General features: G+C 46.6%; 1 protein-coding gene across 3 annotated transcripts in view; it reads right to left on the minus strand.

Moving 5' to 3' along the window:
• Positions 1 to 21,118, minus strand: part of IL7R (interleukin 7 receptor) — a 75,056-nt gene that overhangs the window by 23,665 nt on the left and 30,273 nt on the right. For 2 of the 3 annotated variants that reach the window (XM_069745957.1, XM_069745959.1), the window contains exon 2: positions 5,970 to 6,105. In XM_069745957.1, coding sequence (XP_069602058.1) covers positions 5,970 to 6,105 — 136 coding nt within the window. Of the gene's footprint in view, positions 1 to 5,969; positions 6,106 to 10,267; positions 11,690 to 21,118 lie in introns of those variants that run through there. The other variant, XM_069745958.1, reaches the window with a different exon arrangement.

Below are 21,118 nucleotides of genomic sequence, written 5' to 3' on the forward strand. Positions count from 1 at the left end.
AGACCTGCACCAACATATCGATGGAGGGGCATCATAGACCTGCACCAACAGATCGATGGAAGGACATCATAGCCCTGCACCAACGTATCGATGGAGGGGCCTCATAGTCCTGCACCAACATATCGATGGAGTGGCATCATAGCCCTGCACCAACGTATCGATGGAAGGACATCATAGCCCGGCACCAACATATCGATAGAGGGACATCATAGACCTGCACCAACAGATCGATGGAAGGACATCATAGCCCTGCACCAACGTATTGATGGAGGGGCCTCATAGTCCTGCACCAACATATCGATGGAAGGACATCATAGCCCTGCACCAACATATCGATGGAGGGGCATCATAGCCCTGCACCAACGTATCGATGGAGGGGCATCATAGCCCTGCACCAACGTATCGATGGAAAGACATCATAGCCCGGCACCAACATATCGATGGAGGGACATCATAGACCTGCACCAACAGATCGATGGAAGGACATCATAGCCCTGCACCAACGTATCGATGGAGGGGCCTCATAGTCCTGCACCAACATATCGATGGAAGGACATCATAGCCCTGCACCAACATATCGATGGAGGGGCATCATAGCCCTGCACCAACGTATCGATGGAGGGGCATCATAGCCCTGCACCAACGTATTGATGGAGGGGCATCATAGCCCTGCACCAACGTATTGATGGAGGGGCATCATAGCCCTGCACTAACGTATCGATGGAGGGGCATCATAGCCCTGCACCAACGTATTGATGGAGGGGCATCATAGCCCTGCACCAACGTATCGATGGAAGGACATCATAGCCCTGCACCAACGTATCGATGGAGGGGCATCATAGCCCTGCACCAACGTATTGATGGAGGGGCATCATAGCCCTGCACCAACGTATTGATGGAGGGGCATCATAGCCCTGCACTAACGTATCGATGGAGGGGCATCATAGCCCTGCACCAACGTATTGATGGAGGGGCATCATAGCCCTGCACCAACGTATCGATGGAAGGACATCATAGCCCTGCACCAACGTATCGATGGAGGGGCATCATAGCCCTGCACCAACGTATTGATGGAGGGGCATCATAGCCCTGCACTAACGTATCGATGGAGGGGCATCATAGCCCTGCACCAACGTATTGATGGAGGGGCATCATAGCCCTGCACCAACGTATCGATGGAAGGACATCATAGCCCTGCACCAACGTATCGATGGAGGGGCATCATAGCCCTGCACCATCGTATTGATGGAGGGGCATCATAGCCCTGCACCAACGTATTGATGGAGGGGCATCATAGCCCTGCACTAACGTATCGATGGAGGGGCATCATAGCCCTGCACCAACGTATTGATGGAGGGGCATCATAGCCCTGCACCAACGTATCGATGGAAGGACATCATAGCCCTGCACCAACGTATCGATGGAAGGGGCATCATAGCCCTGCACCAACATATCGATAGAAAGACATCATAGCCCTGCACTAACATATCGATGGAGGGGCATCATAGACCTGCACCAACGTATGGATGGAAGGACATCATAGCCCTGCACCAATGTATCGATGGAAGGACATCATAGCCCTGCACCAACATATCGATGGAAGGACATCATAGCCCTGCATCAACGTATCGATGGAGGGGCATCATAGCCCTGCACTAACATATCGATGGAGGGGCATCATAGCCCTGCACAATATATCAATGGAGGTGCATCAAAGCCCTGCACCAACATATCGATGGAAGGACATCATAGCCCTGCACTAACATATCAATGGAGGGACATCATAGACCTGCACCAACGTATCGATGGAAGGACATCATAGCGCTGCACCAACGTATTGATGGAAGGACATCATAGCCCTGCACCAACGTATTGATGGAAGGACATCATAGCCCTGCACTAACATATCAATAGAAGGACATCATAGCCCTGCACCAACGTATCGATGGAGGGCATCATAGCCCTGCACCAACATATCGATGGAGGGGCATCATAGCCCTGCACCAACGTATCGATGGAGGGGCATCATAGCCCTGCACCAACGTATCGATGGAGGGGCATCATAGCCCTGCACCAACGTATCGATGGAGGGGCATCATAGCCCTGCACCAACATATCGATGGAGGGGCATCATAGCCCTGCACCAAAGTATCGATGGAGGGGCATCATAGCCCTGCACCAACATATCGATGGAGGGGCATCATAGCCCTGCACCAACATATAGATGGAGGGGCATCATAGCCCTGCACCAACATATCGATGGAAGGACATCATAGCCCTGCACCAACATATCGATGGAAGGACATCATAGCCCTGCACCAACGTATCGATGGAAGGACATCATAGCCCTGCACTAACATATCGATGGAGGGACATCATAGCCCTGCACCAACGTATCGATGGAGGGGCATCATAGCCCTGAACCAACATATCGATGGAAGGACAGCATAGCCCTGCACCAACGTATCAATGGAAGGACATCATAGCCCTGCACCAACGTATCGATGGAGGGGCATCATAGCCCTGCACCAACGTATTGATGGAGGGACATCATAGACCTGCGGAACAAAGACTTCTAAATGAAAAATAAATGGCAGTGGCAAAGAAAAGGGGTCAAGTCTGAAGAAGCCCCAATAATCAGAAGATGCTAATCACTGGTTAGAAGGGCACAGGGGAAAGGATAGGGCTCTTTATAGCAGATTTAGTATTGGCCAATATTATCTAAACAATCTAGAGAATCTGAGAGATTCTAGGGACCATAGACTTCAACTATTTGTATGACTTAAACACTGAAGACCAGTCTAAGGAGAGAAGTAAACACTTTATTGTGCCAAAGGTGCGACGTTTCAACCCCTATGGGGTCTTTATCAAGCATACATAATATTCAAAATGACGGCCTTATAAAGGAAGTGGATCACCACCACCTGACAGGTCCGCCTACAAAATTTGCATACATAATAACTGGTGATCATATTAACCATAAAAAACATATATATAGTGAAACATACATAATTAAAATCTCATTGCATTCATATCACATGGCCACATTATTGGCAATAATGTTCAAATTCATAATAATATGCACATGTCAACGTATGCTAACATTTTCATGGCGGTGCTCGAGGACCAGTACGTGTATGTTTCACGGTTTTGGCCCCGGGTCCGGGCCTGGTGGCGCTACATTGACGATGTGTTTGTAGTATGGGAGGGGCACCTCAGTGAACTCCTGGATTTTCACCAAGAGTTAAATAACATTTTTCCTGAACTCAGTTTTATGATCACACATTCTCAGGAACAGGTGCAATTCCTGGACACACTGGTGTATAAAGTCGGGTCTTCTCTAAAAACGGATCTGTATGTGAAGAGCACTGATAGAAACAGCTTATTACGGTTTAACAGCCACCATCCAAGAAATATGCTTGAGTCGCTACCATGGAGCCAGATGCTTAGAGTCAGGAGGATAGTGGCTGATGACTCACGTCTTGACTCTAGATTGGATGAGATGTGCCTTAAATTTTTGAGTAGAGGCTATCCTTTGAATGGAGTTAGAAAACATGTGGAACGGGCTAAAGGGACATCTAGAGCGGCCATAAGGGAGAAAAAGACTAGGGTTAGAGAGAAGCGGATTCCCTTTGTGTCCACCTTTAATACAGCTAGTGGGTTGATGAAAAATATGATTTTGAAACATTGGCACATTTTGCATCAGGGTCTGCCTGATATTGAAGAATTTGCCCTGCCGCCAATCTTATCCTACAAAAGAGGACGTAATCTAAAGGACAAATTGGTCAAATCCGACGTTGGTCCTACAGTGGTCAATGTGCAGAGGACGTTGGGCCCCCCGAAATTTGGTAATTTTCCCTGTTTAGGATGCGCGTGCTGTGGGAATATGATCAAGGGTGATTTTTTTAATCATCCTCACACAGGCCAGAGGTACTCCATCAGGGAGAGGTACACGTGCACCTCAAGTTTTGTTATTTATCTTATTGTTTGTCCCTGTGGACTTACATATGTGGGGGAGACCACAATGGAAATAAAGGCACGCATCAGCAAGCACAAAAGTACCATCAGAACCAAGATGATGGAGTTACCAATACCTAAACACTTCATTGAGAGTGGACACTCAGTTAGTCAGTTACGATTTAGGGTGATTGATGGCGTGCCTCCTTTCCGTAGGGGTGGGGACAGGGTTAAACTATTAAAAAAGAAAGAACTTAGATGGATATCGATGTTGGGTTCTCGACAGCCTGGGGGGTTAAATGTTGACTACAATCTCTCATTATGTGTATCTTGATCTATCTTTATATGGTTCGTGTGGCTCACATCCGTTTAGATTGTTTTTAATGTGGTGATTGGTATACTACTTTTTGCATTTTTTCTAGATTTATGTGAATTGACATATAGTAAATTGGCTGGTCTTCTCCTGTCTGTTGGAGATGGCGTTCTGCCTTCTTGATGGATATATAGCCATGGATATGGCGTTATATTTGTTAAGACGATTCATGTGTATGTCTCCCCATATAGTTGTCCGTCGAGTATGGTGGGTCTGAGCTATTTTTAGCTATGTATGGCCCTATTTAGTGATTGAGGGGTTAATTTTGAGGACCACCTTTAAATATCTTTAGATGGGGGGCTCTAATGTCTTCACATACCTTTTTTGTATGTCCACATGTTTAATGGCATTAGCCCTTTAGTGTGAGCAAGGGTACCGGTGGATCATTAGCACATTTAGTGTGAGCAAGGGTACCGGTGGATCATTAGCACATTTAGTGTGAGCAAGGGTACCGATGGATCATTAGCACATTGCCGTGGGGGCCGGAGGGCGTGTCTGTCGGCTCTCTGTGGCGGCGCTGTGTTTACATGCGCCGCTGGTGAGCCGGCAGGCATGCGTACTCGGTCCTGGGCTTACGTGCGGTATGCTGGGCTGACGCGCGGGTTGGTCATGTGACCTGAGTGGGGGCGGATGCAGGTACAGAGCCTGCAGTGATTCTAGTTTATGGGACGTGTGCCGGTTGGGGTGGGCGTGCCTTTCGGCTGCTTTCGGCGAAGCCACATGTTTTTACATGTTTGGCGCTGCCGTGTGGCCGGCAGGTTTACACACTGTAATCGGATATGTCTAGAGGTGAGTAATGAGAGCCTATGATGTTATTACCTATGTCACTATTTGGTACCATAATGATCAGCCTGGGGGGTGGTTCTATGTAAGCGGATATGGAGCTTGGATTGGCTCCAACGCATGGGCTTGATATGTGTCAGTGCCCTGGATTGGATTTTCACCGGAGACATAGATTGGCTAATTAAGTAGTGATGTGATATGGGTTCAGTGATAGGCAGCTCACGCTCGCAATAGCCCCCATGTGTCCTCTGATAGGCTTACAGGTGACATGCGGTTTTGTTTATTTACTTTTCACCGTTGACATGTGCATATTATTATGAATTTGAACATTATTGCCAATAATGTGGCCATGTGATATGAATGCAATGAGATTTTAATTATGTATGTTTCACTATATATATATGTTTTTTATGGTTAATATGATCACCAGTTATTATGTATGCAAATTTTGTAGGCGGACCTGTCAGGTGGTGGTGATCCACTTCCTTTATAAGGCCGTCATTTTGAATATTATGTATGCTTGATAAAGACCCCATAGGGGTTGAAACGTCGCACCTTTGGCACAATAAAGTGTTTACTTCTTTCACCTGGATTGGATGCCGTCCTTCACTTCTGAAACTTTGGTATGTACTCCTCCACTTGGATCCTGTGGAGTTAGGACGAGCAACCATTGTATACTACAGAGTGCTGTCTGCCGCCATTTTGTTGTTCAGTCTAAGGAGAGGTCATCATCAGCAGTGGCGTTGCTAGCATCGGGCACCATGGGCGCATGCCCTGGGACTTGTGGCAGCAGCTACGTTGGTTGTTGCAAATCTTCCTCTGGATAATAGATATCAGAATCCGTACGTGAACTTACTGAACTTCAAACCAAATATTCGTCATGTTTCCTGGAGGTAATGTTGTAACATTGCAGAAAAGCAAGATATTGTTCATACGAATCTTGGAAAAACAGTCAAAGTCTGGTCGTACATCATTTCCAGGGTCTTCATCATCTTTAACAATAAAATTAAATATTAGTTATCAAAGTAATTTGTTTATATAGAAAGATAGATAAAGCTGGTGCTATACTCCAGAGCTGCACTCACCATTCTGCTGGTGCAGTCACTGTGTACATACATTACATTACTGATCCTGAGTTACATCCTGTATTATACCCCAGAGCTGCACTCACTATTCTGCTGGTGCAGTCACTGTGTAAATACATTACATTACTGATCCTGAGTTACCTCCTGTATTATACCCCAGAGCTGCACTCACTATTCTGCTGGTGCAGTCACTGTGTATATACATTACTGATCCTGAGTTACATCCTGTATTATACTCCAGAGCTGCACTCACTATTCTGCTGGTGCAGTCACTGTGTACATACATTACATTACTGATCCTGAGTTACATCCTGTATTATACTCCAGAGCTGCACTCACTATTCTGCTGGTGCAGTCACTGTGTACAAACATTACTGATCCTGAGCTACATCCTGTATTATACTCCAGAACTGCACTCACTATTCTGCTGGTGCATTCACTGTGTACATACATTACATTACTGATCCTGAGTTACATCCTGTATTATACCCCAGAGCTGCGCTCACTATTCTGCTGGTGCAGTCACTGTGTACACACATTACATTACTGATCCTGAGTTACATCCTGTATTATACCCCAGAGCTGCACTCACTATTCTGCTGGTGCAGTCACTGTGTACTTACATTACATTACTGATCCTGAGCTACATCCTGTATTATACTCCAGAACTGCACTCACTATTATGCTGGTGCAGTCACTGTGTACATACATTACATTACTGATCCTGAGTTACCTCCTGTATTATACTCCAGAGCTGCACTCACTATTCTGCTGGTGCAGTCACTGTGTACATAAATTACATTACTGATCCCGAGTTACATCCTGTATTATAATCCAGAGCTGCACTCACTATTCTGCTGGTGCAGTCACTGTTTACATACATTACATTACTGATCCTGAGTTACCTCCTGTATTATACTCCAGAGCTGCACTCACTATTCTGCTGGTGCATTCACTGTGTACATACATTACATTACTGATCCTGAGTTACCTCCTGTGTTATAGCCCAGAGCTGCACTCACTGTTCTGCTGGTGCAGTCACTGTGTACATACATTATACTGATCCTGAGTTACATCCTGTGTTATAGCCCAGAGCTGCACTCACTATTCTGCTGGTGCAGTCACTGTGTACATACATTACATTACTGATCCTGAGTTACATCCTGTATTATACTCCAGAGCTGCACTCACTATTCTGCTGGTGCAGTCACTGTGTACATACATTACATTACTGATCCGGAGTTACATCCTGTATTATACCCCAGAGCTGCACTCACTATTCTGCTGGTGCAGTCACTGTGTACATACATTACATTACTGATCCTGAGTTACATCCTGTATTATACTCCAGAGCTGCGCTCACTATTCTGCTGGTGCAGTCACTGTGTACATACATTACATTACTGATCCTGAGTTACATCCTGTATTATACTCCAGAGCTGCACTCACTATTCTGCTGGTGCAGTCACTGTGTACATATATTACATTACTGATCCTGAGTTACATCCTGTATTATACTCCAGAGCTGCACTCACTATTCTGCTGGTGCAGTCACTGTGTACATACATTACTGATCCTGAGTTACATCCTGTATTATACTCCAGAGCTGCACTCACTATTCTGCTGGTGCAGTCACTGTGTACATTCATTACTTTACTGATCCTGAGTTACATCCTGTATTATACTCCAGAGCTGCACTCACTATTCTGCTGGTGCAGTCACTGTGTACATACATTACATTACTGATCCTGAGTTACATCCTTTATTATACTCCAGAGCTGCACTCACTATTCTGCTGGTGCAGTCACTGTGTACATACATTACATTACTGATCCCGAGTTACATCCTGTATTATACTCCAGAGCTGCACTCACTATTCTGCTGGTGCAGTCACTGTTTACATACATTACATTACTGATCCTGAGTTACCTCCTGTATTATACTCCAGAGCTGCACTCACTATTCTGCTGGTGCATTCACTGTGTACATACATTACATTACTGATCCTGAGTTACCTCCTGTGTTATAGCCCAGAGCTGCACTCACTGTTCTGCTGGTGCAGTCACTGTGTACATACATTATACTGATCCTGAGTTACATCCTGTGTTATAGCCCAGAGCTGCACTCACTATTCTGCTGGTGCAGTCACTGTGTACATACATTACATTACTGATCCTGAGTTACATCATGTATTATACTCCAGAGCTGCACTCACTATTCTGCTGGTGCAGTCACTGTGTACATACATTACATTACTGATCCGGAGTTACATCCTGTATTATACCCCAGAGCTGCACTCACTATTCTGCTGGTGCAGTCACTGTGTACATACATTACTGATCCTGAGTTACATCCTGTATTATACTCCAGAGCTGCGCTCACTATTCTGCTGGTGCAGTCACTGTGTACATACATTACATTACTGATCCTGAGTTACATCCTGTATTATACTCCAGAGCTGCACTCACTATTCTGCTGGTGCAGTCACTGTGTACATATATTACATTACTGATCCTGAGTTACATCCTGTATTATACTCCAGAGCTGCACTCACTATTCTGCTGGTGCAGTCACTGTGTACATACATTACTGATCCTGAGTTACATCCTGTATTATACTCCAGAGCTGCACTCACTATTCTGCTGGTGCAGTCACTGTGTACATTCATTACTTTACTGATCCTGAGTTACATCCTGTATTATACTCCAGAGCTGCACTCACTATTCTGCTGGTGCAGTCACTGTGTACATACATTACATTACTGATCCTGAGTTACATCCTTTATTATACTCCAGAGCTGCACTCACTATTCTGCTGGTGCAGTCACTGTGTACATACATTACATTACTGATCCTGAGTTACATCCTGTATTATACTCAGAGCTGCACTCACTATTCTGCTGGTGCAGTCACTGTGTACATACATTACATTACTGATCCTGAGTTATATCCTGTATTATACTCCAGAGCTGCACTCACTATTCTGCTGGTGCAGTCACTGTGTACATACATTACATTACTGATCCTGAGTTACATCCTGTATTATACTCTAGAGCTGCACTCACTATTCTGCTGGTGCAGTCACTGTGTACATACATTACTGATCCTGAGTTACATCCTGTATTATACTCCAGAGCTGCACTCACTATTCTGCTGGTGCAGTCACTGTGTACATACATTACTTTACTGATCCTGAGTTACATCCTGTATTATACTCCAGAGCTGCACTCACTATTCTGCTGGTGCAGTCACTGTGTACATACATTACATTACTGATCCTGAGTTACATCCTTTATTATATCCCAGAGCTGCACTCACTATTCTGCTGGTGCAGTCACTGTGTACATACATTACATTACTGATCCTGAGTTACATCCTGTATTATACTCCAGAGCTGCACTCACTATTCTGCTGGTGCAGTCACTGTGTACATACATTACATTACTGATCCTGAGTTACATCCTGTATTATACTCCAGAGCTGTGCTCACTATTCTGCTGGTACAGTCACTGTGTACATACATTACATTACTGATCCTGAGTTACATCCTGTATTATACTCCAGAGCTGCACTCACTATTCTGCTGGTGCAGTCACTGTGTATATACATTACATTACTGATCCTGAGTTACATCCTGTATTATACCCCAGAGCTGCACTCACTATTCTGCTGGTGCAGTCACTGTGTACATACATTACATTACTGATCCTGAGTTACATCCTGTAGATCTTTTATTATAAAAATGAAAAACATAACAATAATAATAGCAGAAACCATAACAAAAATATTAGCCAGAAAATAAACAGTATACTGAACACTGGTCCAGCCGCTCATTTTCTCCTCTCACACATATTATACAGTATATACAGAATAACTACTTTGACCTTCTGGTCCGGTCACCAAACAAAAAATAATAATAACAAATAAAATAAACAATGGCAAACAAAAACTATATACATGAACTTTTTTTTTTTTTTTATAATTTTTTTTTTTTTTAAATAAAATAACTACAAATTAACCAAATATATACAATACTAAGCTATCCTTCATTCCCAACCCCCCGCACTGACCTGAGAGCTGCGTCTCATGCCTCAGTCCAGGTCCAACGTCCATAGGCCAGATCAGGCAGTGCTAGTTTTCCCCCAAACAACCCAGTGTCCCATAGTCCCATAAGATAATCCCACCTCCCCCCTTTTCCCACCACCCAACCTAACACCTACACCCAAATCTATATCCCTATATACATTATATACAGCAGCACATACCACAATAATTACACATCACGAAGCCCAAGTTCGGCGCCTGCAGCTCTACATCACTGTATAATGATCAAACAAAACAAGAATCTACAGTGTCAGCAGCAGCCCACCACCAGGAAAGGAGATGACCAGACTAGGGCACACTAAAAGAAAAGCCCCTCCAGAGGAGAGCGGCCCTCCGTGCGCCCAGTCTCCCATACTCCAGAGAGCGCACCTTCACCAGGTCACCGAGTATGGTCCTAAACACATTTTCCACTGGGAGGATTTTTCGTTGCGTCGATACTAAGCACCGTGCCTTCCACGTGTGATACCTAACCACTGCGCTAACTAGAAATAAGGTGCAGCGGTCCCGACCACCAAGGTCTCCGAATGCTCCATAGGCCCATTCCGCATAGGAGAGACCGGCCAGCCGAGACCAGCCAATGAAGGCACCCACCCTGTTGTACACCTCTGTGTTGAAGGGACAATGAAGCAGGAAGTGGTCCATGCTTTCCAGCAAGGTACCACAATGCTCCCGAGGACAATTCCTGTCCTCAGAGCTCCTACACTTCAGATTGTCCCTCACACACAGTTTCCCATGGAAGCAGTGGTAAGCCAAGTCCCAAAACTTCGAAGGGATCCTGATAGAATTCAAAAGATGCAAACCAACCCCAAGATCCGGACTTGGGCAATCCCTGAGTGCCAGAGGCCTCTGGAAATGGGTCAACAGAACCCTATTGTCAAGAAGTCTCCTTGGCAGAGTCCTGATCTCCCACATTCCCAGACCCCACCGACGAATTACCTTCAGAACCAAGGTAGCATAAGCCTGAAGATGTCCATGCGGTGTTCGAAGATCCTTCACTTGCCCTCCTGTCTCCCATTCCTGGAAGAAAGGCTGAAACCATCCCCTACAGGAGAATACCCATGGAGGAGCCCTCTGTTTCCAGGGGATTAAAATAATGATCTTAATTAAGGTATCCACAAGGAATACCACAGGGATGACCATACCCAACCCTCCTAGTCTCCTCCTATGGTAAGTAATCTCCCTCTTTACCAGATTCAGTCTATTCCCCCATAACAGTTGGAAGAACAAACTGCAGACCCAGGTTCAGAGAGATTCCGGCAAGATGCACACACTGCCCAGATAAATCAGTAAAGGGAGCAGGTAAGTTTTGATGAGGTTTACCCTTTCCCTTAGGGTCAAAGACCAACTCTTCCATTGGTTCACCTTCTGAGTGGCGATCTCTAGCCTGCTGTCCCAATTTTGTTGGAGTAATCTCACTGGCCAAATTTGATGCCAAGGACTTTTGCAGAGACTTTGGGTCCTGGAAGGGTGACCGGGAGATCAAAACCAGGATCTCCTCCTCCCAGCCAGAGACTCTCACACTTATCCCGGTTGATCTTGGACCTGGATGCTTCCGAGTAGCGATCTACCTCTGACATCAGCCGCCCTGCTTCCTCGTGAGAGGAAACAAACAGTGACATCATCAGCATACGCCACCACCCTCAGAGTGGCTGCCGGTGCTGCTCAGTCCATCCCGATCCCGGCCAATGGTCCACACTCCACCCTCCTAAGAAGTGGGTCAATCGCAAACACGTACAGCAGCGGGCTCAAGGGACAACCCTGGTGAACACCGGACCCAACCTCAAAAGAGCTGCCAATCCAACCATTCACAAGCGGGAATCTCTCTGCCCCACTGTACAAGGTCTTAAGCCAATCAACAACCCCCCCCGGCAGGCGATATCTCAGAAGGACGGACTAGAGGTACTCATGATTAACCCGATCAAACGCTTTTGCCTGGTTCTGTGACAGCATGTACCCCTTCCAGTGACCAGCCCTACCCTGCTCCACTGCCTCTCGGACACAGAGCACAGCACTAAATGTGCTGCGGCCTGGAACAGAGCAATGCTGGGCCTGGTTCGGGGACAGCTTCAGCCAGGATAGCCGACATCTCATCCCAATCAAGATCCCTCTTCCCCAAGAGCTGTGAGTAGAAGGATCTGACAACCTCCAGGATCCCTGATCTGGATCGCCTTAGGGACCCCATAGTGTCGACCAGTCCTGTAACCACTTTACTATTCACTGACATCTTGCAGATTCTGTAAGGGTCAGGCGAGTGGTATGAAGCGCCCCCAGACGCGGGTTACTCGGTACCGGTCCTCTGCTGGCCCAGTTCTGGAGATGTCACGGTGGCTGGACCCGGTCCGTGACCCTGCTAAGGGGCGTCCAATAAAAGGTGATACAAGTCTGTCAAGGTTTTGTGACGCCACCTGTGGTATTCGGTCAGGGTGACCGACGCCGCTTAGGGTCCACTGGGGTGATGTGATGGCAGCTAGATGGTATACCTTCCCACAGGTGAAGTATGTCCCCAGGGCTTCCCAGTAGTGTAGGTGATGATGGTGTGAGGTGCAGTCAATAACGAGGACACAGGGTTGCAGTCTCTTTACCTCTTTACTGAAGGCTTTGGGATCCGCAATCCAGAGCACTGCTAACAGGGCTGGCTGAGACCGGCCGGTCCGAAGGCACATCCAGAGTTCCCTTTGCAGGTGGAAATCGTTGCCTACCACTAGCGCCTGTGTGTTGTAGTGCTTCCCTGCTGAGCATTCGGGATAGTCCTCACAACTTCTGTTCTCGTTCTTTCTAGTTCTTTCTCGTTCTTTCTATTCTCCGTCCCCCAGGTTTGTTATGGCTAGGACGCACCCGTTTGACGGGTAGGCTCGGAGCTCTTCCGGGACCCTAGAGACGCCCCTCTCCACGGTTGCCCCCTATGTCTGCTTAGGTGATGTAAGGTAGACAGCCAACCTATAATTAACTGTCCTGCGGTATTTGAAGTAAGGCATAAAGTCAGTTACTTCCTCGGTGTTCCGGGCACCGGCTACGCGCCTCAGTAGGATGTTGCCATTCTCGGGGCACGACTCCTACTGGCTCTCCTTTGTGCTTGATCTCGTTTCTCACTTTCCACAATATCCTTCGCTTCTTGTCCTTTCTTAGGATACCGCCGCAAGGTAGTGCAGGCGCGGTTCCGTAACGTTCTGCCTTGTCGCTAGGTACCTGCCAGGTTCCCACGCCTGACAGGCACCCCCCTGAACCTTCCCTGCAACACCCCCTGCCACGGGATATTGCCTGAACAAAACCCAGTCAGCTTCTCTCTAACTTCCTATCCAACCCCTAGTTTTACTAGCGTGAGGAGTGGCCTAATAAATAAAACCTTTTGCTCCCCCTAGTGGCCGGAGTGTGAAGTGTAATGTGTGCTGGTGATACCTGGTCAGATGAACTCCTTTAGTGCCATCAGACATACCATCACTCCCCTTAGTGGCAGAGCGACACTACTGCAACGACCAGGTCTCTGGGGCGCTGCAGGTACTTCCTGTAATCCCTCTCATAAACCAAAGATGCGTGTCTATCGTACTGACACCTCATAAGCAAAGATTTCACACTGGAGATCTCGTGGCTACCTCCAGTTTAGACAAGATGCTCGAGTTTCCTCCTCAGACCCTGATACAGGTGGTAGCTACAGTATTTAGACTCCTGAGGCTCGAGAGCTGGTGGAAGAATCTTGTCACCCTTTCCTTGAACATCTCCCACCACTCTGACTTACCACTACAAAGATCCAGTAAGGGTACCTGGCTCTGAAGAAAATCCTCAAAGCACTGTCTTATCTCTGCTTCTTCCAAGAGAGACGAATTGAGCCTCCAAAAGCTTCTTCCCATCCAGAGGGTCTCTCTATGATAGCTGAATCCTTTGTGGCCTGGGGTGTGCCGAATGTGGACATCCACCAGGTGAGCCTCACTAGCTATACTATTAAGGGCGACGCTATCATAAGTCAGCTTGTCTCTGGAACCTCCTCTATCTCTGGGCCTCGTGACAGTATTGAAGTCTCCTCCAAAGACAACCTGCTGACTTGTAAAAAGGTAGGGCTTGATCCTCATAAAGAGACACTTCCGGTCCCACTTAGATTGGGGACCATAGATGTTAATGAGTCGAAGCTCTTGTTCCTTCATGAGTACATCTAAGATCAGGCACCTCCCCATTTGTAACTCAATAACCCGTCAGCATTCCACCAGTGCGGTAAAAAGGACCGCCACTCCGCTATATGGCTCGGCCGCAAGAGACCAATAGGAGGGCCCGAGTCTCCACTCCCTCTTAGCTTTAAACACGTTTGGCAGCCTGGTCTCTTGCAAAAAGAAAATGTCAGCTTGATCCCGGCTGAGAAAATCAAAGGCCGCAAATCTAGCTGTATTTGACTTAATGCTGGTGACTAGAGTTGAGCGACTTTTAGTTTTTTAGGGTCGAGTCGGGTTTCGCGAAACCCGACTATCTCAACAGTCGAGTGGACACAGATATAGGCCCAAAGAATAAAGTGGGCTAAATGCAGTTCAAAATTGGTAACAGGACTAACCAGGGGGCATTGCAGTGGAGGACAACTGTAATGAGAGGCTGACACAGAGAGTAGGCCCAAATCAGTAAGTAGTCTAAATGCAGTTCAAAATTAGCAACAGTAGTAAACAGGCGGCACAGCTTTGTTCAGTGGAGAACAGCAAGGAGCGGCAGACACCGATAGTAGGCCCCGACCCAACTAGTAGGCCAAATGCAGTCTAACATTAACAACTACTTAACGAGAGCCTGAAAATGGAATTTCAGGACTGGAAACCAGGAGAACAGCAAGGAGCGGCAGACACTGTTAGTAGGCCCCAACCCAACTAGTAGGCCAAATGCAGTTGTTCCATTTAACAACTATTTAACAAGAGCCTGAAGATAGAAGCTCAGGAAAGGCACCTGGAGAACACCTTGGAGCGGAAGACATCGTCTCTACAACCCAGACCCAACTTGTAGGCCTAATGCAGTGTTGTTTCAACAACTACTGAACGAGAGCTAGAAGATCGAAGCTATGGAGAGGCAACCTGGAGAACACCTTGGAGCGGCAGACACCGTTAGTAGTCCCTACCGAAGTAGTAGCCCCAATGCAGTTTTCAAATTCCTATAGGCTGAAAACCAGACTATTGACGCTCAGCGTTTTTCAGAGGAGGACAGCTGTATTGAGTGGCGCAGACAGACACAGGTAGTAGGCCTTAAACAAAAAATTTGGCTCAATGCAGTTTAAAAAAGGTTACAGGGGTACACAGGCAGCATTGCTCTGGTCAGTGGAGGACAATTTCAATTATGGACCGCAGACAGACTTAGTACGCCTACAATTAAAAAAAGGATGCTCTATGCAATTTAAAATAGGTTCCAGGCGTACACGGACAGTATTGGTCTGGTCAGTAGAGGACTATTGGAAGGAGGGACCGCAGACAGGCTTAGTAGGCCTAACATAACAAAAGTAGGCTGTAGGCACTTTAAAATAGCTTCCAGGGGTACATGGGCAGCATTGGTCTGGTCAGTGGAGGACTATTGGAAGGAGGGACCGCAGACAGGCTTAGTAGGCCTAACATAACAAAAGTAGGCTGTAGGCACTTTAAAATAGCTTCCAGGGGTACACGGGCAGCAGTGGTGTGGTCAGTGGAGGACTATTGGAAGGAGGGACCGCAGACAGGCTTAGTAGGCCTAACATAACAAAAGTAGGCTGTAGGCACTTTAAAATAGGTTCCAGGGGTACACGGGCAGCAGTGGTGTCGTCAGTGGAGGACTATTGGAAGGAGGGACCGCAGACAGGCTTAGTAGGCCTAACATAACAAAAGTAGGCTATAAGCACTTTAAAATAGGTTCCAGGGGTACACGGGCAGCATTGGTCTGGTCAGTGGAGGACTATTGGAAGGAGGGACCGCAGACAGGCTTAGTAGGCCTAACATAACAAAAGTAGGCTGTAGGCACTTTAAAATAGGTTCCAGGGGTACACGGGCAGCATTGGTCTGGTCAGTGGAGGACTATTGGAAGGAGAGACCGCAGACAGGCTTAGTAGGCCTAACATAACAAAAGTAGGCTGTAGGCACTTTAAAATAGCTTCCAGAGGTACACGGGCAGCATTGGTGTGGTCAGTGGAGGACTATTGGAAGGAGGGACCGCAGACAGGTTTAGTAGGCCTAACATAACAAAAGTAGGCTCTATGCACTTGGAATTATCTTGCAGGGGTACACAGGCAGCATTGGTGTTGTCAGCGGAGGCCGATTGTAATGAGTGTCTGACAGTTAGTACTCCCAAAAAATAAATAGATGTTAATGTCTCGCAATACAACAAAACCAAAAAAACAAAAGGGTGGCATACTTAGGTACAGGGGTGGGCTCCTCTGTTGAGTTTCAGACCTAGTAATTTGGCGCTAAGTATTTACTGGTGTAAATATAGGACACTGCCCCAGACTATTTTAAGTAGCATCATACATGTCAACACATTGGTATTGTCAGTGCCAGGCATTGAAGGATGTCAGCGCATAGACTAAACATTGGTGGAGCTGTGAGAGATAATTTTGCAAATCGTAGAGCACTGTTTGAGCTGGGGGGGAGGAAACTGTCTTGTGGCCGGCGGTACAGGCCCAGAGCCCCTCATGTTACAACGGTGTGTCTGACGTTGGTTGCGCGCCACCACCGCCAGAGACACTTTATTGTACTATGAGGGACCCAGTGGCAGTGCCGTCGACCAAAAGCGTGCACACCCACCTCTTCAGACAATCGGCACTCTCACGGGTGCTTGCGCCAAGTGGCGAGACCACGGCCCCGTGGGGGGAGTTTGGCCATTTAGGGAGGTGTAAACATGTCGTATGCTGGACAAACAGCTGCTGCAAATTACGAGATTGGAAAACTCAGTCAGAGCAGTCCAGAAGCAAGACCTTTTCATTGGAAAGCTAGGTGTCAGCCGGGCAGGGTGGGGCAAAATAATTTGAAATCCAGTAGTGGTTCATTTTAATGAAGGTTAGATCATTAACATTTTGGGTAGCCAGACGAGTCCTTTTTTTCGGTTAATATTGAACCAGCAGCACTGAATACTCTTTCTGATAGCACACTAGCTGCTGGGCAAGCAAGCTCCTGCAATGCATATTCTGCCAATTCTGGCAAGGTGTCTAATTTGGATGCCCAGTAATCAAATGGGAATGACGGTTGAGGGAGAACATCAATAAGGGATGAAAAATAATTAGTAACCATACTGGACAAATGTTGTCTCCTGTCACTTTGAATTGATGCTGCAGTACCTGTCCTGTCTGCGGTAATAGCAAAATCACTCCACAACCTGGTCAGAAAACCCCTCTGGCCAACGCCACTTCTGATTTGTGCACCTCTAACACCTCTGGTCTGCTGCCCCCTGCAGCTCGTGTGAGAACGATCACTGGCGCTGTGTGCTGGGAATGTCTGAATCAAACGGTCAACAAGAGTTGATTGTTTGGTTGCTAATATTTGTTCCAAGTTCTCATGTGGCATAATATTTTGCAATTTGCCTTTATAGCGAGGATCAAGGAGGCAGGCCAACCAGTAATCGTCATCGGTCATCATTTTAGTAATGCGTGTGTCCCTTTTGAGGATACGTAAGGCATAATCCGCCATGTGGGCCAAAGTTCCAGTTGTCAAATCTGCGGCTGTGCTGGGTTGAGGGGCAGTTTCAGGCAAATCTACGTCACTTGTGTCCCTCAAAAAACCAGAACCCGGCCTTGCCACACCACCAATTTCCAGTGGCCCCGGAGAAGCTTCATTAAAAAAATAGTCATCCCCATCATCCTCCTCGTCCTCCTCCTCCTGTTCGCCCGCTACCTCGTCCTGTACACTGCCCTGACCAGACAATGGCTGACTGTCATCAAGGCTTTCCTCTTCCTCTGCTGCAGACGCCTGCTCCTTTATGTGCGTCAAACTTTGCATCAGCAGACGCATTAGGGGGATGCTCATGCTTATTATGGCGTTGTCTGCACTTACCAGCCGTGTGCATTCCTCAAAACACTGAAGGACTTGACACATGTCTTGTACCTTCGACCACTGCACACCTGACAACTCCATGTCTGCCATCCTACTGCCTGCCCATGTATATGTATCCTCCCACAAATACATAACAGCCCGCCTCTGTTCGCACAGTCTCTGAAGCATGTGCAGTGTTGAGTTCCACCTTGTTGCAACGTCGATGATTAGGCGATGCTGGGGAAGGTTCAAAGACCGCTGATAGGTCTGCATACGGCTGGAGTGTACGGGCGAATGGCGGATATGCGAGCAAAGTCCGCGCACTTTGAGGAGCAGGTCGGATAACCCCGGATAACTTTTCAGGAAGCACTGCACCACCAGGTTTAAGGTGTGAGCCAGGCAAGGAATGTGTTTCAGTTGGGAAAGGGCACTTATGCCAATTTGCTCCTGGGTTGGTGGGAGGATACCGTGGTGTTTGGGGAGGAGAGGCTGTCTTGGTGGTGTCCCCAGATTTTGTTCTGGGGACGATATATTGATGACGTCCTGGTTCTGTGGACAGGTGATGTCAGTTCTTTTAACACCTTCATTCAAGATCTAAATAAAAATGAAATTGGACTTAGATTTACATCAGAGATCGACACGAGGACAATTAATTTCTTGGACGTCACAATTAGCAAAGACAATGAGGGGCGTCTGGGGACTACCATATATAGAAAGCCCACCTCGACAAATAACTTGTTAAAATGGAGCAGTCATCATCCCTATGGGCTCAGGAGGGGAATCCCCAAAGGACAATATCTGAGGGCAAGGAGGAATTGTTCCTCTGAATCATCATTCTATGCTGAGGCACGTGAGCTAAGACACAGATTTTTGGAGAGAGGTTATCCGAACAATGTTCTTCGGGACACTTTTAAACATGTTGAATCAATACCAAGAGTTAGTCTCTTACAACCTAAATCCAAAGAGATACAGGATCCCCTTGTGAGGCTCATCGGGAATTTTGATGACTGCTCCCATGAAGTGATAAATATCATCAGTAGACATTGGGATATTCTGTTGGCTGATACGGATATAAAGGAGTATCTATCTGACATACCCATGATCACATACAGGAAGGGGAGATCTATAAGGGATCAATTGGTACATAGTACCTTTACCCCCCAAAAAAAGAGTGGTACCTGGCTTGACAAAAGACAGGAGGGTACTTTTCGCTGTGGGGGTTGCTCTTTTTGTAGCTATATCGCCACAGGGAATCGCTTTGCTAGTGCGAGTACTGGTCAAACATTTCTGAGTAGGCACTTTGCAAATTGTAAGACAAGTGGTCTGGTATATTTGTTTACGTGTACATGCCCCATGAATTGTGTGGGTAAGACTAGAAGGGAATTAAGGAGGAGCATAGGGGATCACCTGGGTGATATCAGGCATGCCAGGGATACCCTTACATCTAGGCATATCCGTGGGGTTCACCATGGGGACCTCCGCTCCTTTTGTTTCTGTGTAATTGAAGTGGTGGCTCCGTCAGTTCGAGGTGGAAACCTGGATAAGAGAATTCTGCAGAAGGAACTCAAATGGATGCATAGACTGGACACTGTCTCTCCAAGAGGGCTAAATGAGCAGATGAATTTTGGTTGTTACCTATGATGTCTCTGTTGATAAAAAATTGGCAATAAGTAAACCTGTGATATCGACCGAAATGGGTCACTTGAGTGTTAATATGGTTCCTTATAAAACGGCTTTATGTATCTTTTAATGTCTGTCAAAATTATCCGCGACAGCAATTAGGTTTTTTATACACACATGTATCCCGTTATTTGATATAGGACATATGTTACTGGTGTCTGCCTAATCCTCTAGATAGCAGCATGCAAATGTTAGTTTCCTAGCCATTTTTTTGGCATTAGTATAATTTATTTATACTGTTAAAATCAATTAGGCAGGGTCATCTTGATATAATAGTATCTTCGGACGGCAGTATTGGCGTAATGAAGGAAGGATATTATATATCTGCGCCAGCTTTTTTACTTTATTGGATTGCAGAAGCATAGTAGATATGCCCTGTTTAACTAACTAGGTACGCATGGAGCGCTGTGAGGATGCGATTCATGGTGAATCAGTTACGTCATAAAATAGCGCAGGCGCAGTAGCTGACACGCAGAGTTGGAATGCATGGTATACTGCGCAGATGCAGCCGGTTGCGCATGCGCAGGATGGTCATTAGTTATATGACGTCCTTTGTGTTCCTTATGGTGGTAGCGCATGCGCATAATGAATGTGGGCGGGAGTTACGTGCCTGCGTAATCCTTGGACGCGACACTTGCGTTATGGCTAGTGCGCAGAAAATATACGTAGTGAGCCGGCGTCTGCGCTGTTTGTCCTCACGTGCCCCCAGAGTGGCGTATGGAACGCAAGATGGAAGCCGATAATGGCGCTGACACGCACGCTGAAGGAGCAGGTGCTGTGATGGTGTTCCTGATGATCGGGATATATAATGTGTGTAAGTAGGCACTCACTCCAAGGCATTGTATCAATAGGGCACCTACCCTGTAGTGCTGAGGATGTTATCATGAAACCGGCCATCTATGATTAAGATAAGTAGTCCTGTGGCACGTATATCTGTCACTCCTGATGAACCTCATACTGTTTCAGAGGGGAAACACGTCGAGTTGGTTGTGTTAAGGACATGCCTATATTTGTGAAAGGGGTATTCAGAGTTGGTTCTAGGGTTATTGTTGCAGGAACACACGTAGTTTCTGTATGAAAAGAACATTGTTATCATCTATGGTTATTTGCTATATGGTACAGGATTCAACTGGTACTTTATTTATGTCGTATAGATGATCTGTGAATGATTGGCATATATAGGTAACCCAT

This window comes from Ranitomeya imitator, chromosome 1 (genome assembly GCF_032444005.1).
Source record: "Ranitomeya imitator isolate aRanImi1 chromosome 1, aRanImi1.pri, whole genome shotgun sequence".
In the NCBI taxonomy this organism is placed as follows: Eukaryota; Metazoa; Chordata; class Amphibia; order Anura; family Dendrobatidae; genus Ranitomeya; species Ranitomeya imitator.